We start from the raw sequence: 24682 nt of genomic DNA on the forward strand, positions 1-24682 counted from the left end.
TCCAGGGACCCGGCGGCACCGTCGGGATCTACAGGGCGGCGGGACCGCGAGCCGGTGACATCCTCCTCTCTCGGAATGGAGCTGATGCTGCGGACTCTTCCCAACCAGAAGTGCGAGGTACAGACGAGCACCGAGAGGGTCTCAGTGAAGGTCCGAGGGGGGGAAATAAATAGGAGAATGAAAAAGCTATTCATACCCAACTCCAGCAAAGCTCTGGATAGTTGTTTTGGGAGAAGCATTGCGGGCAATGAAGACAAATCCATATCCAGAGTGTCTGTTCCAGTCAGAACAAGGTGCTGCCCCTTCCATGATAGAACTGGCCCGCTGTAATCAATCTGCAACCAGATAGCTGGCTAATCCTCGGGAAGTAGTGTCATATTGGGGGCTCAGTGTCGGTCTCTGCTGTTGGAATATTGGGCACTAAGCAGTGGCTGGAGCCCGATTGGCCCTGGTGAGTGGAAGTCCATGTTGCTGAGCCCAAACGTAACCTCCATCCCTAGTGCTTTGTTCTTGAGTCCATTTCTGTGGAAGGAGGCTGACTGACATTCACAGGTTGGTTATTCTGTCCACCTCATTAAAATCCTCCTCTGTGGAGGTCACCCTTTGGTAAGCATTCATATGGAACATAATTATCTTAACATTCTGTGCCAAATTACAGAAGTCTGTCGACACACCTCTCCCCAGACTCCTTGTCAGACCTCCTTGAATTTTCTAATCATACTCCTTTCAAGTACCTGACCATCCAGCCAAGCCATTAGCCACAGCGCATGAAAAAGTATGGCTCTGTGCTTCTGATCAGGCAAAATGAACAACGAGGTGCACTGCTCAAATTTCTGCCCACTGAGAGGATTTCCCTTCATCACTGTCCCGCAGAGCCTTCCCAAAGTGAGATGTTGTGCAGCTGTGTCCTTTTAGGTGATGCTTGCATACCATGCAGAACCCAAGAGTTTTCCTCTTCAGGCAACTGGTCAGAGGGAGGTTACCGTGAAGCTGTAGGTAGGGGTTGGAGAGAGAAGATAATGTCGCAAGAGTAGAGGCCACGGTCATGAGGAAATCAGTTTCTTGTGCCTCCAGGATCTGCTTGAGCCCAGCTTCATATATACCACTTCCATTTGATGATGGCGTGCTGCTGTGTGCCCAGCTTTATGGCTTGGTGGGTCAGATGGCACCCACTTCATGATGGACAGCTCAGGTCACAAGGGAACTTGCTGGCCCATGGCCAAGCAGTCAAGTTCTGGTTTGTTTGTTTTTTCTAACTTGTCATTTTGAAATAATTACAGACTTATAGGGAGCTGCAAAAATAGGACAGAAAGGTCCCATGCACCACTCACCCAGTTTTTCCCAATCGTGACATCTTATACAGTCATCTCTCAGTATCCACAGAGGATTGGCTCCACGGATACCAAAATCCATGGGTGATCAGGTCCCATAGTTGGCCCTCTGAATTCGTAGTGTTGCATCCATGGATTTAACCAATCGCATATCATGTAGTACAGCAGTATTTATGGAAAAAAAATTTGCATATAAGCGAACTCATGCAGTCCAAACCCATGTTGTTCAAGGGTCAACTGTATAACTATAATACAGTATCAAAACCATTGTACACATTGATACAATTCACAGAGTTCATTTGGATTTTATCAGTTTACATGCATTCTTGGGGGTGGTGTGTAGTTCTATACAATTTTTATCACGTGTAGATTTCTATAACCACCACAATCACCATACAGAACTATCATCACAAAGATCCCTTGTGCTTTCTCTTTAGAGTCACATTGTCCCTCTTCTGTCTTCCCCAACCATCCCTAACCCTTGGCAACCACTAGTATGTTCTCTATATCTAAAATGCTGTCATTTTGAGAATGTTATATAAATGGAATAGAGAGCTTGGCTTTTTTCACTTAGCATAATACCGTTGATGTACATCCAAGTTGTTGAATGCATCAGTAGTTTCTTCCTTTTGTTCCACCATTCATCATTGTAGGATAGGTAGTTTTTCTCCAATTTTTGGGTGTTCCAAACAAAGCTGCTTTGAATATTCATGTGCATTTTTTGACATTTAAAACATTTCAAATTGTGCTAAAATACACGTAACATAAAATTTACCATCTTAACTATTTTTAAGTGTACAGTTCAGAGCATTGAGTCCATTCATATTGTTGGCAACCATCACTACCATCCATCTCCAGAACTCTTTTCATCTTGCAAAACAGAAACTCCCTATTCCTTTCTCTCGCCAGTCTCTGGCAACCACCGTTCTACTTCCTGTCTCTATGAATTTGATTAACTATCTCCTATAAGTAGAATCATACAGTGTTTGTCCTTTTGTGATTGGCTTATTTCACTTAACATAATGTCCTCAAGGTTCATCCTTGTGTAGCGTGTGTCAGAATTTCCTTCCTTTTTAAAGGCTGAATAGTATTCCATTGTATGTATATACTGTATTTTGTTTATCTGTCCATCTGCCAATGGACCGTTGGGTTGCTTCTACCTTTTTGCTATTGTGAATAGTACTGCTATGAACATGGGGTACAAATAGATTTTCAGGTCCCTGCTTTCAATACTTAGAGGTATATACCCATCATGTACATGTTTTTGTGTGGGCATAAGCTTTCATTTCTCTGGAATGAATGCCAAGCAGTGAGATTGCATGGTAAAGGTATGTTTTGTTTTTTAAGAACGGCCAAACTCTTTCATAGTGGCCGTACCATTTTATATTTCCACCAGCAATGTGTGAGATCTACTTCCTCTGATCCTCACTAGCATTTAGAATTGTCACTTAAAAAACACTTTTTTAAGCTGTTCTAATAGCTGAGTAGTGATAAATCATCATGGTTTTAATTTACATTTCCCTAATAGGTAATGATGTTTGAATGTCTTTTCACGTGCTTGTTTGCCATCTGTATGTCCTCTTTGGTGAAATGTTTGCTCACTCTCTAGTTGGATTGCTTGGTTTCTTTTACTATTGAGTTTTGAGAGTTCTTTGTATATTCTAGATGGGAGTACATTTTGAAGTAAGTTGTCTGCAAATATTTTCCCCCAGCCTGTAGCCTGTCTTTTCATCCTCTTAATAGGGTCTTTCACCAAGCAAAAGGTTTCAGTTTTGATGAAGTCCAGTTTATCGGTTTGTTTCTTTTATGGATCATGTATGGAAATATTATTGATTTTTGTATATTGATCTGATTGTATCCAGAAACTTTGCTGAATTCATTTATTCCAATAGGTTTCTAGTGTATTTCTTAGGATTTTCTACATATCAGATCATGTCATCTGTGAAAAGAGGGAGTTTACACTGTCAGCCTGCTAATTAACATCTTACTATGTTATATTCTGTTACTCTCTCCCTCTCACATTGCTGTTCACTACTGCAGCACCCTGAACCCTGCCCCACTCGTGCCCCTCACAGGAGGAGAACCTCACGATTGTTTTACCTTAGTTAGGAAACTTTCTGTACCTTGCTCAGATTTACTAGAGACTCCAGTTAAGAATTCTGAACTAATATTTTTTTGTTGATGAAGCATATCTCAAATATGAAACCAGAGGTTATCAAGAAGGATATGGTGTCACTAATTTAAGTTCTCTTTAGAATGTAGCCCTCTACCTGAGTTACAGTCAGCCCAGATGGCAGAACTTATTGCACTTACTCTATACAGTTAGTCGACTGGCCAAAGACCAGAGGGTAAGCACACACACAGATAGGAGAGATGCTTGAGATCAGAACACGACTTTGAGATGCTTTGAAACAAAGAAGGTTTCCTAACCTCTCCCAGAATCCCCATCAAAAACGGACAACAAGAACTTATGGATTCACTCCTGTTTCCTGGAGAGGTGGCTATTATAAGGGCTGAGGCTCATATAAAAGAGATAATATGGAAGTGAAAGGAAATGCACTAGCAGATCATCAGGCCAAACAAGCAGTCTTAACCCAGGTGAGGTTCCTAACTAAACCCTCAAAGGATAAATCTCTGGAGGAGTTCAAAGAGGCCACTATAGACTATCAATGTTTAGCCCCTGACTCTGAAAAAGAAGAATGTTAAAAAATGTAACCTTCACTCAGATCATCACTGGTGCTCCCAACATGGCCACTTGGTGGTGCCAGATGACTTCAGATGATGGCTAAATTTTTCCATGAAACTGCACATCATGATACAAATTGGTTACAATCTTAACACTGGTAAATAAACTTTAAAAAGAAAACTTTTTAACAGGTTATTTTTAGGTCACGTGTCACCTATAATCATAATCTTGAGAAAACTAAAGGTGGGACATGGCCTGGAACCAAAGCCTCCAAGATCCTTGGACACCTTCAGATGGATTTTATCCAGCTCTTACCCTTCATGAAATGGGAATGTGTTTTAGTTTTTAATATGTCTATTTTTATGATGGACTGAAGCATTTAGCTGCTATGAAAAGCTATAGTCCTTACTAAAAGCTGCTCGATTTTGTGTATCCAACCCATCACATCCCATTTTTTATATCAGGTGATCAAAGCACACACTTTACAGGAATCAATGACATCCTTAACTTAAAATTAGCAAAAATCTCAGAAACCCTTTAGCTCCCTGGCCAAGGGTACTCCCAGAAGCCCTTATGGCCATATGGTTCACTCCCTTGGGGATACATCAGTTATCTAGGAACTGAACCCATTTATTTAGAGATTCCACTTCCAATACTAGACTCTACCCTGCTGCATGCAGACATGGCAAAATATTACAAGGGATTCATGTACTCTACCCAGTCCTATCATCAGCAGGTTAAGGACATCTTCCCACAGCATCTTCCTAAATAGCCTCTTGGTGATCTTCAACCATGAGATTTTTGTCTGAGACATCAGAGAAAAATTGTTCTTGAACCTTATTGTATAGAACCTTATCGGGTACTGTTAACAAATACAGCAGTGAAACTCCAGGGGGTCAATTCTTCAATACATATTTTACAACTAAAGAAGAATTTCCGAATTGACACAACTGGAAGCCTATTCCAGTAGAGGACTTCAAACTGAGGATTCTCCCAGATGCTCTAGAAGCAGCTGGTCTTCAGAAGTATACAGCTGACCAAAGACCTTTGGAATAAACAGATGACTTCAGATGATAGATAGCTTCTGCCCAAGATGTCAGACCAAGACCTGTGTCAAAGCCCTGTTTTGCCTAACACAATACTGTATCAGCTATACTTCAAAAATAGTCTTGTTTTGTTTTTCATCTGCTTGCTTATAGTTACTCTTCTCATTTCTATTGATTCCTGGTTGTCGTCCACCCATAACGACCCGTTTTCTCTTTTCTTCCCTCTTCCTTATAATTGTTAGGTCAGAGCGTACTCATTCTTTTTTTTTTAAAGTTTTTTATTGAATTTGTTACAATATTGCTTCTGTTTTGGTCTTTTGGCATGTGGGATCTTAGCTTCCCAACCAGGGATTGAACCCACACCCCCTGCGCTGGAAGGCAAAGTCTTAACCACTGGACCGCCAGGGAAGTCCCCAGAGCGCACTCATTCTAATGCCATTCTTAGATTATCCTAAATAGTAGCCACTGCTCTAAATCTCACCAACTGCTGGATATGCCAGCCATTGGCAGACCATCATGATAAATATATGAACGGTTCTGGTCTCACCAAATGAGACTATAGAGAATTAAAGCCAGTGGTTTTTCCATTAGCACCTACAGGGACAAATGACCTTAAACAAAGCAACCTGTGACTTTGCTAGTGTCCCAGAGAAAGAGCCAGTTATCACAATCTGTTGATCAGAATCCAGGTAATTCTGAATTCGAATTCAACAACCTTCATTAGGGTAGTAGGCCAGTTACTTATCAGCTGGAAGACAGTAAAGGGATCCAAATATATAGCAGAGCTAATGTGAGGCTTTGGCTCCAATCTCATGTCATGAACGACTTTTTTCCTGGATCTCTGTGTGCCCTTACTGGATTCTACTTCCTTGGTAACCAGGTCAACAGGTCTCGTTTTCCTCAGACTAAAAATTCATGCACTTTAGGAATAGCATCCCAAAACTGTCTGTATATAGAAATCCTAACTTTATACATCACCAGTGCTGGAAATTCCAACCCAGGCAAGAGCTCTGCAAATGTAATTATTCATGCACTCTGCCTTGGGGAATTGCTGACTCATTGTTTATGTGAACAATCAGAGCAGTATTTCCAATGGTGGGAGACAAAAAGACTATAAGAGACCTATCACTCACTAACTGCCACAAGTTATGACATCACCTCTTCCCTAGATTGAAGATCTGTAGATTTGTCTCAGCTCATTGGCTCAAGTAGTTATGGGCGATTGCTTTGCACTAAACTTCTTACTGACTGATCATGGGGGCATCTATGCCATTGCTATAGTTGGCTCAATGAAACAGGAGTGGTAGAACAGGCAGTACATCACCTTAAAGAAAACCCTACTTGGCTCAATGCTTCTGCACAGCTTCTCTCTCATCAGATCTGATTGCCATGATGATACAACAAGAAAAAGATCAAAAAGATCTCATGATAAGTTTACTGTGGAGACAACCAAACAGTCCTCCGTAAAGATCTGGCTCTCTAGCATCTCCGAATTGGTCAACCTCTCTCAAGCAAGAAAGTGACCAAAAGGGAGAACTGAGGGACTAAATATACCAGTGGACAATGGATACACCTTATATGACAGTAGAACTCTGTCCCACACCTTTGCAGCAACCAGCCTGGAAGCCAGACCACAGCCTCTGCAGCAATCAGCTCAGAACAGCCAAATGACTGCTACTTCCCCCCTATTCTTTGCCCTCACTTCCAACTTAGAACCAACCATAGAAAACCAAATATGCTGCCCAAACCAATCACATAAGATATCCTGCTCCGACTCAGCCCCCCTCCGGTTTTCCCATGCTGACAACTTCCAGTCAGGGCATACCTGAAGCTTTCACTTTTTTTCTTCTCATCGTAAAGCTTTCTTAATCCCTTCATGCCTTTGGGTCTCTGCCAGGTGCAGGTGATAAGTGGCTGATCCTTTGCTATGGCAAGCTCTGAATAAACAGCCTGTTTCTTCTCATTTGGGTAGTCTTCATTTATTTCCACAAGTGCAAAGCCCTTCATCTTACAGAGGAGAAGACTGAGACCCAGAGAGGATCATGGATATGATCTCATTCCCAAATGGCTTTGAAGTATTGGGGTCTTCAGGCACAGATTCCTGGTCATTTGTCAATATCCATCCTCCTCTTCTTCCTTAGTAATAGAATCCCCCAATTTTCATTGGCCCCATTGCTGCCCAGGACAAAGACTTCCATTTCCAGCCTCCCTTGCCATCAGCCATAATCCTATGTCTAAGTTTTTGCCAGTGGTCTGCAAGCAGAAGTGGTATATTGCAATTATTTGATAAGGAATGTTTAAAGTACAGTCTTTATGTTTATGACTTATTTGAATAATAATTGAAGAAGCATTTTTACATTGATTTGAATGTGTGTTAGGAGGTAACCTCTAAATCCTTGGAACTTCCTGAGTGATAGGATATCTCTGTTATTCATAGTGACCCCCCAAGGACCATATCTGATACTTTATGCTAATGAAGTGACTCGTGGTTGGCCGCTAGTTTACTCAAATGAGATGACTCAAGATGGGGACTGGCCATGCCTGACAGATCAACCAAGTGATTAGAGGGTTGGGGCTTTGAGCCACATGGTATCAGCCCAACCTGGGGGTGGAGGGCACTGGAGATGGAATTCAACTGTGTGGTCAATTGATCACACCAACGTAATGAAACCCCAATAAAATTCTGGGCAGCGAAGCTCAGGTGAGTTTCCTGGCCTGGAAGCACTCTATGTATTGTTGTTACACATCAATATGCCAAATGGGTAATGTGTTCCTGGGGAAGCCTCACATTTGTGCTGTTCCCAAACCTTATCCTATGTGTCTCTTCCTTAGGCTGGTTTTGATTTGTATCCTTTTGCTATAATAAAATTATCATAATAAATACAGCACTTTTTTGAGTTCTGAGAGTAGTTATATAGAATTACCAAGTCTGAAAGAGTAGTGGGAACTCCCAAATTTGTAACCAGATGGTCAGAAGGGTGACCTAGGGACCCCCAATTCATGGCTGGTGTCTGAAGTGAGAGCAGTCTTGCGGGTGACTGTTTCCTTAACCTGTGAAGTTTGGCCCACCTCTGGGTAGCTGGAATGAGAAGTCATTGTAGTGCTACAAAATAAAATAGCAGTGAATTTTCATATACGCATACAACAACTCCAAAAGATGGAACAATGCTAATCTATATTTGAAATTGAAAAGTAATTACAGGAACAATGTAGTATTTTTCTAAGAAAATATTAGTGTTCTAGAAGGAAAGATTTTCATCTAGTAGAAAGTGCAGTCAGAGCACTGAGAAAACTTGGGCAATACAAGTTGTTTTTCAAATTAATACGTGGTTAGTGAGGACTTACTGGGTGCTCATTTCTGAGAGGAAGTATGAGAAATGACCTGAAGCAGCTGATAATCTGGTTCAGGAGACAAGAAAGTGGCAACATGATAAACAACCCGTGACTTAAATAGATCAAGACAGTGATAAGAAGTATCCCTATCTATATGTTCATTTTTAAATACTTATGGATACAACAAATGCTTTTACAATTGCAAATGAATAAGACCTGACTTCTCATCAGTGTTCAAGAGAATTATTCCCCAAGGAGTGGACCTTTGAACAGGGTTCTGACTGATTATTAGGCTTTAGACAGTGGAGGGGGCATTCCAGGCTGGTGGAACGGCCCAGGCTGGGAAGTGCAGAGGCATGTCTTAAATATATATGGCAGGCTGGGAAGTGCAGAGTGAAATAGAGGTTCTTGTCAGGAGCAGCAGGAGATTAGGGCAGACTGAAGAGGGCAATAAATGCTAAACTGAGAGGTGAGCATTTATCCTGTAGGCAGTACAAAGGCTTTCAGGGGTGCGAATGGGTGCACACTGATGAGAATGTTTAACGTGGCCAAGATACAAAAGAGGAAGGGACAGATGTTAGGCAAAGACCAGCTACAAAATTGTTGCAGGTATCCAGGTATATAAAGTGACCTGGGCGGGGTTAGAGAAGGGCACTGGAGGGAAAGAATGTGTGATAGAGCAAACTAAGCTGTTACTAATATAAAATATTTGCTATTTCTGCTTGTGAACTTTGAATCTCTGGGAAGAATTTCCCATGATTTTCAGGCTCCTAGGCTGGCATCATGATCTTAGCTGTCCAGATGCCTCCTGTGCCTTCTACCTGCCTACTCCCCTCTGCCAACCTCTTGTACCCCTAGATCCTGCTTGTCTGCATGGCCCCACTTTGAGCTTGTTCCCTGAATTCTGGGCTCAGCTAACTCATCTGGACTTTAAATGTTTGAACGACTGTCCTTAGTGCAAGCTAATTCCTTTAGCCAAGACTCCTCTGGCCTACGACAGCTCTTAGTCTTGGCTTCTCCACATAGGTTGCAGAGACAACATGATTTGAACTTGAGACCCAGTAAGCTTAGGAATAACCATTACAGAAAATAGAAAGTGATAGCAAAGACACACAGATGGCTTGAAGTAACAGACGAGATAGGAAAATTGGTTTAGCAATAGTTGGTATGTCTGTATATTTGATTTTTGAAAAACAGTTGAGGTATAATTTACATACCATAAAATTTAATTTTATTTGCACATTTCAGTGAATTTTAGTAATTTACCAAGTTGTTCAGCCATCACCATAATCCAGTTTTAGGACAGCCCCACCACCCCAGTGAGATTCCTTGAAATATTTGCAGTCACTCCCAGTTGCCACTCCCAGCCCCAGGCAACCACTGATCTACTTTGTCTCTGAAGATTTGCCTTTTCTGGCCATTTCATATAAAGGGAACCATACAATATGTGGTCCCTGGCATCTGGCTACTCTCACTTAGGATAATGTTTTTGAGGTTTTGATTTTTAAAATACCCATATTTTAATTGATGTTTAAAATTTTTTTATTTCAAAAATCCCAAATATAATAGCATAAAGATCTATTAAAATTGCTTTTTGCTCGCAAAAACTATAATAAGAGTACTCTACTGCCTCATAAAAGTAACATTACAGAGAAACAAGTGCATGGAGCTTTTGTGTAGAGAAGGCCTTCACTCTCTCAATCCCCAAACTATAGCTATAAACCAGGAGGAAAGAAGTCCAGCAGTTAGGTGTATAGACCAGGGCATGGCACTCTCTGAACCTCAGATTCCTTAGCTGTAAAATATGGCTGGGCTAGGTCACTGGTGCCTCCACCTTCCTCAGCCTTCACTCTCTTCACCCACACAGCACCCCCTCTCCCATCAGTAACAGGATGGGGAGACAACACAAGTGGTTATAAAAACAACCCCCAGCAGGTAGGAAATCACCAGACTAGGTGGTCTCTTAGCTTCCTTTCAGCTCTAGATTTATGAATCAACTTTCCTCACATTCATTAAGCTCCCAGGGTTTCCCTTTTGGGTAAAGCCTTAATGTATGCTGAGGGTTTTGGATTTGGAAAGGCTTTAGTTAGAGAACACACATTATTACTAGTGGAGTTCATATAAAGGGAACTATACAATATGTGTAGTTCTGGCTTCTGGCTAGTGGGCTTTCCCAGTTTCACTAAATTCAGAGAGTCACTCTAGTACGAATTCTCTGATGGGCAAAAAGGGCAGAACATCCACCAAAGCCTTTCCCACATGCTTTACATCCCCAGGGTTTCTAACCAGTGGGGTGAGCTTGCTGATGTTTATAAGGGGAAGAGGTTTGGCTGAAGGCTCTCCCACATTCACCATGTCCACAGGGTTTTTCTCAAGAACGAATTCTCTGATGCTTAATAAGGGATGTGCTGTGATTGAAGGCCTTCCCACATTTACTGCTTTCTCAGCGATTCTCTTTAGTATGTATTCCTGCTGCTTAGTAAGGCAAGAAGAGAAGTATTACTGACAGCTTTTACTGTACTTGAGTTTCTCTCCAGTATGGTTATCTGGTTTGTTTGTGTTTTTTTTGGAATAATATGTGACTGAAGGCTGTGCTATACTCATTACACAGATAAGGCTTCTCCCCAGTATAAATTGTCTGATGTTGAATAATGTGTGTCCACTAACTGAAGCCTTTCCAAATCCATTATGTTCACATAGTTTACTAGTTTGAATTCTCTGGTGTTTGATAAGGGAGGAGTTGTGACAAAAGCCCACTCCCTCTCTTGATATTAGCAGAGCTTCAGTTTAGTATGTCCTGTCTGATGTTTAACAAGACAGGTCCTCCGACCAGAAGCCTTCCCACATATATTACACTCATATAAAATATATACATACATACATATATATATATATATATATACACACACACACACACACACACACACACACATATATGTATATTCTCTGAGGTTTAGTGGTGTGTGTACTCCAACTGAAAGCCTTCCCACATTGTCTGAATTCATAGGGTTTTTTCCCCAGCATGACTTTTCTGATGTTTAATAAGGGATGCAGTGTGAGCAAAGGCTCTTCCACATTCGTTACATTTGTAGGGTTTCTCTCCAGTGTGAAATCTATAATGTTGAGTGAGAGAGGAACTCTGGCTGAAGGCTCTCCCACATCTATTACATTTGTAGGGTTTCTCTCCTGTATGAAATCTGTAATGTACAATGAGAGAGGAACTCTGGCTGAAGGTTCTCCCACATTCTCTGCATTCATAGGGCTTTTCTCCAGTGTGAGTTCTCTGGTGTTTAATAAGGGATGAAGTATGACCAAAGGCCCTTCCACATTCATTACATTTGTAGGGTTTCTCTCCAGTATGAAATCTATAATGTAGAACAAGAGATGAACTCTGGCTAAAGGCTCTCCCACATTCGCTGCATTCATAGGGCTTTTCTCCAGTATGAGTTCTCTGATGTTTAATAAGGGATGAAATATGACCAAAGGCTCTTCCACATTCACTGCACTCATAGGGCTTTTCTCCAGTGTGACATCTCTGATGGCGCCTAAGTTCTGACTGGAAATGGAAAAACTTCCCACATTCATTGCATTTACAAGATCTCTTCCCTGGATGGGTTCTCTGAGAGTTATTTCTCCCTGAAGTCTCTCTGAAATCTGTATCACATTTATAGTATCCTTCTCCCATGAGCACACTGTGTTGGTTAACAGGGACTGATCTTAAACCCAAACTTGTCCCAAATTCACTCCACTCATGATCTCTCCTAAGGGTGGTAGTATATTTGTGAGTGAGTGACATTTCTTTCAGATGTCTCTCCTGCTTTTTTGGATGCATCTCTAACTGGTCATCACAACCACAAGTTGCTTTCAGTTTGGAGGACCAGAGTTCATCTCTAATGTCTTTTTCCACTGATGCTATCTGGAATAATTCTTCTTTGGAAATTCCCTGACTTAGCACTGATTCCTTGGCTTGATGCCTTCTCTCCCAGTCTGGGGAAAAAAAAAAAGACAGTCTGTTATTACCTGTTCTATGTGCCAAGAGGAAGTAAAGTCCTATAATAGATGTAAGATAATTAACCTTTAAAATAATATCTAGGGACTTCCCTGGTGGCACAGTGGTTAAGAATCCGCCTGCCAATGCAGCAGACACGGGTTAGATCCCTGGTCCTGGAAGATCCCACATGCCATGGAGCAAATAAGCCCGTGCGCCACAACTACTGAGCCTGTGTCCTAGAGCCCACGAGCCACAACTACTGAGCCCACGTGCTACAACCACTGAAGCCCACATGCCTAGAGCCCATGCTCCACAATAAGAGAGGCCACCGCAATGAGAAGCCTGTACACCGCAACAAAGAGTAGCCCCCGCTCACCACAAGTAGAGAAAGCCCGCACACAGCAACAAAGACCCAATGCAGCCGACAATAAAATTTTTTTTTAAATTTTAATAAATAAAATAATATCTAAAAGAGGTGTACAGTTTCTTCCAAGAATGGTGTATGTCTGATTTTTTTAAAAATTTTAATAAATAAAATAATATCTAAAAGAGGTGTACAGTTTCTTCCAAGAATGGTGTATGTCTGAACAAAGTTTTGGAGGTGTCAAGAATAAGATACACAGGTGACTGGAGACTAGGAAAACCTGAGAGAACAGTGTCTGGACTCCAGGACACAAGATAAGTCCAAAGATTGTAAAGATGAGAGGAGGGTTAGGAAGATGCCCTCCACAAAATCTTCCCTCAGTCCACACCACACATTATTATGTATTATATAATATACATATACCATGTATTATATTACTGCATGTAATTGTGGTGGGCAGAATAATTATCCCCCAAAGATTTCCATGCTCTAATCCCAGGAACATATGTTACTTTACATGGCAAAAGGGACTTTGCAGATGTGATTAAGGGCACAGACCTTGAGATGGGGAGATTATCCTGAATCATTCAGGTGGGCCCAATCTAATCACAAGAGTTCTCAAAATCAGAGAACATTTCCTGGCTGAGTCGGAGAGAGGTGGTGTGAGAAGGACTCGATCCACCATTTCTGGCTTTGAAGGTGGAGGAAGGGCCCCAGGGGCCAAGGAATGTAGCAGTCTCTAGAAGCTAGGAACGCCCCTCAGCTTACAGCCAGTAAGACAACGAGGAGCTCAGTTTTACAACTACAAGGAATTGGTACTGCCAACAACCCAAAGGGACAGGAAACAGATTCTTCCCTAGACACTCCAGAAAGGAACTCGGCCCTGCTGACACCTTGGTTGTAACACTGTGAGACCCATGCTTGATTCTGACCTATGAACTGTGAGATAATAAACATGTTGCTTAAAGCCGCTAAGTTTGTGACAGTTTGTTTCGGCAACAACAGAAAGCTAATACAATAACAGTGACCCTTCTGAAGAGTAAAATGACTGGCAATGCCTAACCAGGGCTCCCAGAGGCCAGATTCTGAGCCAGTGGGTCTTGTGTGGCTCCTGGGGATATGAATGTTTATCAAGCTCCCCGAGAGATTCTGAAACACAGCCATGTTTGCAGAACATTGTAAACAGACATATTGATAATGAGACTAGATCCAGACGTCAGACCCTTGCCCTCATTCTGGAAGGAAACAAGATCAAGAGAGTACTAAATACAGAGGTGATCAGCATCTTCCCTCTCTCTCCTCTCTTCTAGGTTCCCATGACGAGGCCCAGCCTGTGCTGTCAGGATTTGAGCCCTGCTTTCAGGAGCGTTAGCTCTGGCCTGAGGCGGATTCTGCCTCAGAGATGGACACTGACACAGACTGTCATCTCCAGTATGCTTGGGCTACACACGGGAGTCAGGAGAGCTTTGTGTCCAGAATTCTGCCTACGGGGTAGAAGGGGTGGAGCCTACGGGGTACTCTCAAATCACCTAGGAATAAACAGTTTCAAAGAGGTTCCATCAACAGCTAGTAAGGAGTAGTCTTTGTTCCTGGAATCCCCTCTGTTGCAGCTTAGCTTAACCAAGCTTGAAGTGTCCTCACTTTGATCTTCCTGATCAGGGTGTCCTTGCCAGTAACCCTTTAATTTCTGGGCTACTTAACTGTTCAGTCTGGTCCCTTGCTAACCCTCTTAGCCCTGCTGATACAGGATTGCTGGGCACTTACATCTGTTGATCCTTAGATTCCATCTAATACTGACCGTGTGACATCTAGTGATGATGCACAGCCCCAAGAACCCTGAAGGGTGGGCAGAGATAGGTAACAAGGGAAATAGAAACACTAGAGAAGAAAACGAACATCTCTTCTTTTCCCACCAGAAAAACATTACAAAAGCCTACAAGTATTCAAAATACTGGTGTTGAGGGTTCCTGGCAAGTGACCTCACCTTTTCAAAGAAAAGCCCCCTGTCCAAGGGCTCAGGGGAACTTCCCACTCTCGGTTGGGCCTTATTATCTGCTTTGGTCCAATTCACTCACCTGCGGGGGCACCTGTTGAGATTTCTCTCTCCAAAATACAGGGCTCTTCCCCTTCCTCCAACTGGCAGATCACATACGGTTTGGACATTGGAAACCCTGGTGGAAAGGAAAAGGATCATGACTGTGTATGTCAGAGGTCAAGGCTTGTAGACAGCCTCCAAAGAATAAGCGTTGGGAAGTATCAGGAGAAGAGTCACGAAACTTCTTATTCTGAGTTCATATGGAGTGGGACTTTTCCTAGGAACAAGGAATAGAAATACTGTATCTCTGGGTGCCAAAGAGAATGTAAATGTCTAATTCCAGAATCCCAGGGCAAAAATCAGCCAACAGGCCCAGACACCCCTAGCTTTTAAACACCGAGGAAATAAAGATGGCATGATGGGCAGGCTTTGGGCTTTGGAGGAGCTGAGCTCACCCAGGGAGGCCAGGTTCTTGAAATTCTCTAGCATCACTTCCCGGTACACGTCCTTCTGAGTAGGGTCCAGCTGCCCCCACTCCCACCGGGTGAATTCCACAGCCACATCCTCAAATGTCATCAGGTCCTGAAACACAGAAGACACTCTTGCACCCTCGGGAGCACACTCATGACCCTGGGGAGGAGAGCAGACTGGTGTCTGAGTAGGACCTCAGGATGTACGGGAAGGGATTCCGAGAGTTCCTAGTGACCACGATGCCCCTGTTCTGGGTTTTATCATCTCAAAAATATGTTAAGCTGCTCCAGGGATTGTGTCATCCTTACTACTTGGCATCCCACCCAGTGCCCACATATGTCAACATCAAGCTGCTTAGAAATGTAATCGGGGTCTCAGGAGAATCAGGCCTACAGAGACACTCTGCTTATATGGGAGAGAGAAATACAATCCATTTCCTCAGTTTTCCAAAGGTTTCACTCTCAATCTGGTGACATTTAAATAGAATCAGTTAGAAGTAACAAACTCATATACTCTGCATTCTGAAATGCAATGGTATCAGTAGTTTTCTAATTAAGTATTTTTGAAACTTGTGACGTAGGATTTCAATGACAACTGTTGCTAAGGCCAGATAAAATCGTTTGGGGCTTAGAATAACTTATCCCCAAAACAGCCTGCCGGCACGCAGTTCACTGAAAGTACATCAAGTGGCCTTATAGTGGATCAGTTAAGACTTCTGCGAGTTTGATGAACATAAATCCTCTCCCCCAAAGCCTAATCATTTTTCACTTCCTGAATGTGCAAAGAGACCCTGGATCTCAGGTCCCCACAAGGTACAACCATTCTGTGGGTCCCAACCAGAACTATCCTGTCACTCTCTATAACAGCAACACTCTCATTTGACTTACATTGTACAATAATCCATAAACTATGAACTATAAAGCAGATAAGTGAACGTAGTACTGTTACTTTCCCCCCAAAACGTTTAAAAGTCAAATCCCATTTAGATACTAAGGTTTCCATAGAATAAGCCAAAGTAACAATTTTATATTAAGTTAAAGGCAGTCCAGAATAATCAAATGTGGAAAACTCGCTACTTTAGTAACCTCTTGTGATCGATTATTATATTATTATTATTATATTATTATATTATTTGTTCAAAATATTCATTGGCCCTCCCTACAAAATTGACGGTCCTACCCCACTGTCTCACGTGTGGCCAAATACTCTGCTTTCACAGATGGAATGTGAAGGAAGTGACATGAGCTTCTTAATGAGCAAAAGCCTTCAGGGTCAGTGGAGGTTCTGCAATTGCTTCTTTTTCCTCTGCTTTGAGAACAGCAAACGATCCCAGAGTGAAGATGTGGGGCAAAACCACAGCTTGTGTGTAATGTGGACAAGAAAGAAACCATTGCTGGTGTAAGTCTCTCAGGGTTTGCTGTTGTTATCACAGCATAACTAGCCTAAATTGACTCATTAAAAAAGCTGGTACTCCAAGTAGGGTTCTGCCATGACAAAAAGCCGAAAATACGTGACACTGTCTTCAGGGCCAGGCAGTGAGGAAACTTGTTGGCAAGATGGCAACCCACGTAATTTGGTGCTGAACTGTGGGGTAAAGCTGTTGCTGCAGTAACTTGAAAGATGAACAATGCAAGCATGAGCTTGTGATGTTATGAAAAGAGGAGAGAAACATAGTATCAGTAGTATGAGTTGGTTGTCATTGGCACTGTCATTTGACAGTATTACAGGAAAAGAAAAAATGAGCTCAAGAGTTTGCTGATTTGCAAAATAAAAATGGAAGGCCAAAGAAAGTGTCCAGAAATTCCAGGACTTGCAGGGTTGGAGATTTAACCAATTCTCGTTTCCAGCTGGTCAAAGACAAAATAAATATGGCTTTTGCATGACAGAGGCTGATTAAAACTCAGCCTAATGGCAAGGACCAAATCATGGGTGTGACTGTCAAACCTTTTGTTTAAACCTCTTATTAATTTCAGATGGCTCCCAGTAAATCCTTTCAGTGGGACCAATCTGTTCAGAGTGACTAAAAGTATGGTTTTCCCAAGGAAACCCCAATTAATCCACAATTAAGTCTAAAGAGAGGGGCATATTTCAACAAGAACTGTGGGAAAAAGCTATTGACACAGGGAGCTAATGGAAGGAAGTACACAAAAAGCTGGTCGAGTTTTTGAGAGTCACACTGAATGTTCATGATTTGAAACAATCCTTGGGCCATCAACCTACTCGGGCAGAATGAAAAAGCTGCTTAGCCCTCAAAAGAGTTTATTCTCCAACATCACCTTCATATGTGACCAAGGGGGATACTGCAAAAGGAAGGAACTTCTGGAGGGCAGAGCCAAGAGCCAGGGAGAACACTGGACTGGGGAGCTGTACCCAGCGAGCAGAGCCACTGCATATAACCAAAAGACTTCCCCACTCCCGCGGCCAAGGTCCTCACCAAGTCTGCCCAGTGGAATTTTGTTTTTTTAAGAGATCTTTATTGGAGTATAACTGCTTCACGATTCTGGGTTAGTTGCTGTTGTACAACAAAGCACATCAGCCATATGCATACTCTGCCCGGTGGAATTTCCTAACCGTTACAGACCAGGGACTGCTGGGCTCCTCCCATGGTTCCCCTTTCTGAACAGGGCTGTTTATTGTGGTTATCCCGCCCCATTGTTCCACTGTATGTGGGATATATGGATTCTTTTTTCATAGATCTCCATATCCAGAGGAGAAATATCCAGACCCGATGTCCAAAATATCACACCATCCAGGACTTCAGTCCTGATGCTCTGACTGGATGGGGCTTTTGGGTTATATCTCCCCTGGGGAGAGATTTTGTGTGCAGGAGGGAGGGAAGTGAACATCTGTGAGCAAGAGGACAGACAGTGTAATTGTTTGTTCAGAATGTTTACTGCCCCTCCCTCTGGGCCCCTCACTACGGGAGGCTTATACTTCCCACCTCACGGACATCAGGCATGGCCACGTGACCTGCTCTGGCCAATGGGTTGTGAGCAGAAGCACATGCCAGTTCTCAGCAGAAGCCTGGAGAGCCGTCTCCTGAGCCTCACACTGTACCTTCCCCCAGCCACGAGAACGGCACCCCCCAGAGGAGGGCAGATCCTTCAGCCTGAATCCCAGAGTGAAGAGGGTATGGATGGAGCAGAGTCACGGCCAGCCCCCTAATGACAGGTAACGTATAGAAGAAACACACTTCGTTACCGTGAGCCAGTGAGAGCTGGGGGCTGTGGCTACCACAGCATAACTAGACGAAGCTCTCTGATATACCTCTGAATGGTGTACATCAAGGCCAAAGAGGTTTAAGCTCTATATTACTCTACTAATTACTTGAGACGATTCCTTATTGGTGAGGGTTTCCCCTACTGACTAGAAAACTAATTATGAATGTCTATTATCAAGCCAGAATCCCACTAAACTACCATCTTGGATGCTAGGAAACGATGCAGGCTGGCGTTCACGGCCCTCCACTTGGTTCTCCCTCCACATCCAGCCTCCTACAGCCAAACCTGAATCCACCTCTACAGTCAGTCAGCATTAACCCCAGCATCCCCATCGCAACTGAAGCTGACAAGGACTAGGCAACTCCATGTGCCAGAAGACTCCAAGAGCTACATGAGGTGGATGTGTTACTGAACGGTTGAGTCTGGAGCCAGACCACCCAGATCTGAAACTGGCACCCCCCCCTTCATTAGCTAGATAACCAGGACCACGTTGCTTTATCTCTCTGTGCCTTCGTTTCCTCAGGTTACCTCTCTGTGCCTCAGTTGCCATTCTTCAAAATGGGACTGTTTTAAAGATGCAATTAATTAGTATAAGTAAATTGTGTAGAATAGTTCCTGAGACCTACTTGGTTTTCAGCAAATAATAGCTTTTATTATTTTCATCGTTATCATCCTCATTTTACAGTTGGCAAAACCAGGGCATTGAGAGTTTAGGTGATTCATCCAAGGTCATGCAGCCAGAAGCAGGGAAGTTAAGTGTGTTGCCACACTAATCCGGGAAGATAATATGTGCACGCGGGCCCAGCCTCAAATGACCTCCTCACCTGTCCGAACCCTCAGAACCTCCTTGTCCCCACTTCTCCGTGCACCTTCCCCAACCTCTCCAGCACAGGCTGGTTCTCCTTTTCCCAAACTCTGATGGAAAGGCCTGTCTATGCCATTCCATCTGCCATCAAACCACACACATCCTTACTGTGATTGGGGCTGCATCCCGGGTGCGAGAGTCCTCTCCCCTCCGTGGCTGTGACATCTCCTTCAGGGCCAGGGTGCTCTCACATTACTTGGTACCCGCCACAGTGCCCGTTACAGAAATAAACCAAAGGATCTGAGTGAGTGTACACTGAGCAGAGAGGAGAGGGCCCTGGGCAAGGGGCAAGGAGGCCAGCAGAAGCCTTGATGGGCTCGGCCTCCTGCAGAGCAGGAACTGGGGTCCGTTCCCTTTGGCAAACAAGGAAGCTCCAGAGAAAAGGAGGCAAAACTAGCCATAGTTCAGGCAATTGAGGAAAAATCAAGAGAACCCCAACTCACCTGGGGCCTGGCTTTCAGGAATAAGCTGGCTGTTCCCTTTTCTCCTGGGCATCTCTCTGGAGGAAGAGCAGGGTCCTGAGAAGGGAGAACTAGGAAGGTAAAAGGAGCCATAAGGAAGGCTAACCCTCATGAGATTTACAGCTCCCAGACTCCCCAAGTCAGTGTGTCACTTCCACGGTTCTGGGGACAAGGCTGGGCCAGAGGGAGCTGACGGACGGGTTAGAGGCTGCCCTTGTACACAGCTGCGTGAGGTCCCCACCTGTCCATAGGCCACAGCAAGCTGTAGGTAGCTGAAGTGTGACCACAGTCTGGCCACTCTATCGGAGAGTTATTTACTGGGCCTCCAATAATGCAGGTCATTTACTAGGCCTTTTGAAAATATAAACGTGAATCAGAACTTCAAGGAATTTTAATGTAACCTGAGGATATAAGACAGGTTAACAATACAAAATAAGGCCTAGGATGAGGCCACATAGGGATATAGGACTTTGGGGCAGAAGTTACACCTCTCCCCTTATCCCTGGGAAGCAACGCGGAGGCCAGCTCTTCCTGAGAAGCTGCCCTCTATGTTCTTAAGCACCGTTAGGTCTCTAGAGTGTATTTTGAGAGCCCCTCTATTATAGGCCTTTGTATCAAACTCTTTTTAAATTCTTCAAACAAACAAAAAACTAACCCCAACCATGCCAGAGAAGTGGCTACGGCCACCACCAACCAACGCAGGGAGGTAGGCAGGCAGCGTGGCATAGCACAGGTCAGCACTTTTCGAACTTTAATGTGCACAGGCATTCCTGAGGACCTTGCTAAACAGACTGGGTCAGGGGATGTGGGGTAGGGCGTGAGAGCCTGCATTTCTAGAGAGCTTGCAGGGGAAGCCTGTGCTGCTGGTCTACAGACCACAAGGCATATAGGAAAAAAGAGGGGGTGAGAGTCCCAGAGATTTAGCCCAGTTCTGTCATTGGCCAGTTTTATGACCCTGAGCATGTGCACCGAAGAACTAAAATGCCCACCCGGGACTTCCCCGGTGGCGCAGTGGTTAAGAACACACCTGGCAATGCAGGGGACACGGGTTTGAGCCCTGGTCTGGGAAGATCCCACATGCCGCAGAGCAACTAAGCCTGTGCGCCACAACTACTGAGCCTGCGAGCCACAACTACTGAGACCACGCACCTAGAGCCCGTGCTCCGCAACGAGAAGCCACCGCAATGAGAAGCCCGCGCACCACAACAAAGAGTAGCCCCTGCTCGCCGCAACTAGAGAAAGCCCGCGCACAGCAACGAAGACCCAACGCAGCAAAAATAAAATGCCCACTTGGTGAAGGGCGGGAGATGCTAAACTGAGAAAGGAATGGCTTAAAATCTCCTGGGTCACCTGGATTGCGCTCTCCCCAACACTGGGGCAGACGGTGGTCACAGGAGGTGCCCACCGTGTACACTGCTGACCTTGTACCCAGCTGCTCCGGAAGAACATTATTACTTAAGGAAGTAATAAAGGAAGTGGGTGGCAAGGCTCCAAATGGCCCCACTGTCCTCTGATCCCTGGCCAAGGGCCACTCTCTCACAGGTTTATTGCCGTCTCCCTGCCACAGCAGGAAGAGATCCCTTCCTGCTCTCCCCTCTGTCCTTTGGGATAAGTCTCCCATGGCCATGCCCTCCATGGTCTCTGGATGCTGGGACTTCACGCTCATTAGCCTGGAAGGCACCGCCACAGGGAAGGCGGTTGCAGGCTCTGCCTTTCCAGTGGGATTCCCCGGCCCTTTCCTAGGGCCCTCCTCCTCGACCCAGCACTAACCACCCAGGAGGGGTCTGGCCCGCGGCACCCTCGAGAGCCAAACCTGATGCTGTGGAGTCCATAGCTGGTGCTAAGGGACGATGTCCTTTCACTAGGTCCAAATCTCTGTCCTCCGGCCGGGTCCCTGCAGTCCTCCCGGGGTTCAGGGAGCGGGGAGCAAGCTGGGTGACACCAGGCATTCCCACTCCGGCAGCGACGCCCAGCCAACCCGCAGCGCCCAGAGCAGGGCTGTCAAACCCGGGTCCACTTCCCAGCGGCGCGCAGCATGGCTGCGGGGGCGACGCTCTTCTCCCGCTCCCACTCCCAGACCCCTCACGCGCCCGGCCTCCGCCCACGGGCTCCGCTCCGCCGCTCTCCTCCTAGGGACCAGGCTCTGGAACCCAGCTCTCACGCAGAGCACCAGGAAAAACGGCCCCAGCCACACCTGCGACCTCGGTGCCCGCTCCTCCACTGCCCGGAGGCAGCAGGGATTCTGGGGAGAGCCTCACAGGGAAACGACCGGCCCCGCAACTCTGCGCCCAGCTCCAGGCCTCCTCAGCCCCTCGCAGGCGGGCAGACGAAGGGACACTCCCCACTATGTCACGGGCTCGGGGCGCGGTGCCCAGGTCAGGCCTGCGCGCCAGGAGTAGCTAAACCCACAAAGATCCAAGGGACGCCCGGCTTCCAGCCCCAGCCCCGTCTCCCGAGACCCGTCCTGAGCCTGCGCAGACCGGCCGCCACGCGAGGGGGCGCGGCTGCAGGGCGGGACCCAGCAGCGCCTGCGCCCTGGCAACTGGGGAATCTTGGGTGCTGTGCTCCCGCAGCTGCGGATGGGGGAAGTGGGCATCAGCTAGGTGGATGGAGGTTTCACCCTGCTCCCAGCCACGGGCAGGGAACCGGAAGCAACCCCCATATTGGGAGTGCCTTTAGTACCTGGGCCGGAGAGCCTGGCTTGGGGCTGCTGAACAGAAGTCACTGGAGATTTGTTAAAAAGCCTGGGCCCTACCCTTAATCTGCCAAATAAGAATTTCTAGGAGGCTCTCCAGACATGTGTATTTCTTATAAAGTGCCCAGGAGATCTGATGGCCCATGGTGAGGCAGGAGATAGATGGGTCCCAGGCTGGAAGGGGCCAAAATAGCAGGAAGGAGGAGAAGCTAAGCGCTGCCCAGGTAAGAGACCGCTTATTTCTCATCTCGAGGTCGAGGAGACCTTCCTGACTACACATGCGCAGAAAGGCTCCTTGAAGGTCAAAAAGGGAGGGGCCGCCACCACATAGTAGGTGATGTCAACCTACCCATAGGCCTCTTCGCTAGAATCCATCTTGGCTAAGAGGTGCATGCGCACATATGAGAGGACCCTGAGATAAACCAAATACGAACTCAGAACCAGGCAAAGCAAGATGATCGGCCAAAGGAAACGTGGAAGAAATGCCCCATAAAAGTGATTCAAACTATCACAGGGGCAGGACCCTCTCTGAGCCCACCTGTGTGCCTATCCACACGTACCCTTTTTCCTCCTAATAAATACTTTGTTTCACTACTTTCTTACTCTATGTGGAAATTAATTTCTACACAGCTGATGGGCCAGGGCCTTGCACTGGCCACTGGTCCCTGGTGGTCTGAGGCTAGGATTCAGCACTCTCACTGCCACCGCCTGACTTCAATCTCTGGCTACAAACCGAAACCCTGCTTCAAGCCGCTGCAGGCCGAGGCCACCTGAGATCAATTGCAGGCTACTAACTGCATTCTACAGGCTGTTAACGTGCCTGTCTTTCTCCCACTGCCCCCCGGTTTTGGATTCAGTGAAGGGTGAACTCAAAGAAGGGAGGGCTTTGGACTCCCTCCTCTTCTGGAAACGCGTATCATCTAGGACCTAAATGAAATGGAGAAACGGTCTGGATATTAAAACAGTGGTTCTCTGGGGGCACTCCTCAATCAGAGGGGGGATTTGTGAGGACTGAGAGGTTGATTTATAGACCCTAATTAGGGGTTCAAGGAAGAATAACCTATTAAATCAGGGTAAAAAGTCCACTCTCCTTTTTTTTTTTTTTTAATAAATTTATTTTTGGCTGCGTTGGGTCTTCGTTGCTGTGCGCGTGGGCTTTCTCTAGTTGCGGCGAGCGGGGGCTACTCTTCGTTGTGGTGCATGGGCTTCTCATTGCAGTGGCTTCTCTTTGTTGCACAGCACAGGCCCTAGAGCGCGCGGGCTTCAGTAGTTGTGGCAGGTGGGCTCAGTGGTTGTGGCTCACGGGTTCTAGAGCAGAGGCTCAGTAGTTTTGGCACATGGGTTTAGTTGCTCCACGGCATGTGGGATCTTCCCGGACCAGGGCTAGAACCCATGTCCCCTGCATTGGCAGGCGGATTCTTAAGCACTGCACCACCAGGGAAGTCCCCATTCTCCTTTCTTGTTCTTTCAATCTGTTTCACTTTTCTGCCAGCACTTCTGGTGGCACAGATGGCCAGGGTGGTACAGCAACTGCCTGGCAAGTAAGCCCTCTTTCTCCCAAGCCGAGGAGGTGTGGAAAGGGGGGGCTGCCTGGGAACCATGGCTGGCACAGGAGTTTCTGTTCTCTTCTGTGCTCTGGACCCAAAAAGGGGAGGGTATGGACACATGAGAAAAGAGCGTCATCTCATTGGTGGCTGACATAACTAGAAATAGAACTGCTTCGGATGAACTTGAGGGGCACTGCCTGCCCCTGATACCTTTTCCTTTAGGCATCGGCCTGCTACAGTGCCTGACATTTCCCACTCTTAAATTCCGTCCTTTGGGACAGACCTTGAGCTAGAGGCCCTTGTTACAATGCTCATTTGTTACCCTGGAGAGTTAATCAATAGCTTAACAGTGATGTCTCTTCCCCGACTCCGAGTGCTCTGGTGTGCCATTTGATGCCAAGTGCAGTCAGGGGAGCCCTGGTCCCCAGCAGCCTGATAGGTTTCCCCATTACCCCTGACATTCCCTTTTGCTGCTCCTTTGTTCTCAAACCCTTCTCCCATCCCAACCCTTTGTGACCACTGCTCTATTCTGTGCTGTAGTTTTCCAGAATACCTTATAAACAAGATTATACAGTATGTAACCTTCTGAGAGTGGCTTCTTTCACTCAGAATAAAGTCCTTGAGATCCAGCCATGT

At 45.5% G+C, this 24682-nt stretch overlaps 1 protein-coding gene and 1 long non-coding RNA gene across 3 annotated transcripts; one reads left to right on the forward strand and one right to left on the reverse strand.

Annotated features, from left to right (window-relative positions):
- Positions 1 to 14314, forward strand: LOC112399066 (uncharacterized). Its single transcript, XR_003003154.1, has 2 exons — positions 1 to 117; positions 14062 to 14314. It is a non-coding gene; the product is annotated as an uncharacterized LOC112399066 (long non-coding RNA).
- ZNF514 (zinc finger protein 514) lies at positions 11311 to 22229 on the reverse strand. 2 transcript variants are annotated; one of them, XM_024744038.1, is made up of 5 exons: positions 21618 to 22229; positions 19787 to 19875; positions 15242 to 15368; positions 14827 to 14922; positions 11311 to 12383 (listed from the first exon to the last, which is right to left on the reverse strand). In XM_024744038.1, exons 1-5 carry the CDS (start codon positions 21751 to 21753, stop codon positions 11398 to 11400), a joined length of 1434 nt encoding a protein of 477 aa, XP_024599806.1. In that variant the 5' UTR covers positions 21754 to 22229; the 3' UTR covers positions 11311 to 11397. The 2 variants fall into 2 exon arrangements, with proteins under 2 accessions (XP_024599806.1, XP_024599807.1); XM_024744039.1 differs by lacking the exon at positions 11311 to 12383 and adding an exon at positions 12951 to 13986.
- Between the last annotated feature and the right edge of the window lie 2453 nt (positions 22230 to 24682).

Source organism: Neophocaena asiaeorientalis, unplaced genomic scaffold, assembly GCF_003031525.2.
Source record: "Neophocaena asiaeorientalis asiaeorientalis breed wild unplaced genomic scaffold, Neophocaena_asiaeorientalis_V1.1 scaffold114, whole genome shotgun sequence".
In the NCBI taxonomy this organism is placed as follows: domain Eukaryota; kingdom Metazoa; phylum Chordata; class Mammalia; order Artiodactyla; family Phocoenidae; genus Neophocaena; species Neophocaena asiaeorientalis.

What these genes read in the sequence shown, in the direction of transcription:
- ZNF514 (XM_024744038.1), bottom strand. Translation starts at nt 21,753, where the DNA reads ATGCCTGGTGTCACCCAGCTTGCTCCCCGCTCCCTGAACCCCGGGAGG. An exon ending in TATGGACTCCACAGCATCAG is followed by an intron (nt 19,876 to 21,617) that starts GTTTGGCTCTCG and finishes TTACCTTCCTAG; the next exon opens with TTCTCCCTTCTCAGGACCCT. An exon ending in TCCTGAAAGCCAGGCCCCAG is followed by an intron (nt 15,369 to 19,786) that starts GTGAGTTGGGGT and finishes TCTGTGTTTCAG; the next exon opens with GACCTGATGACATTTGAGGA.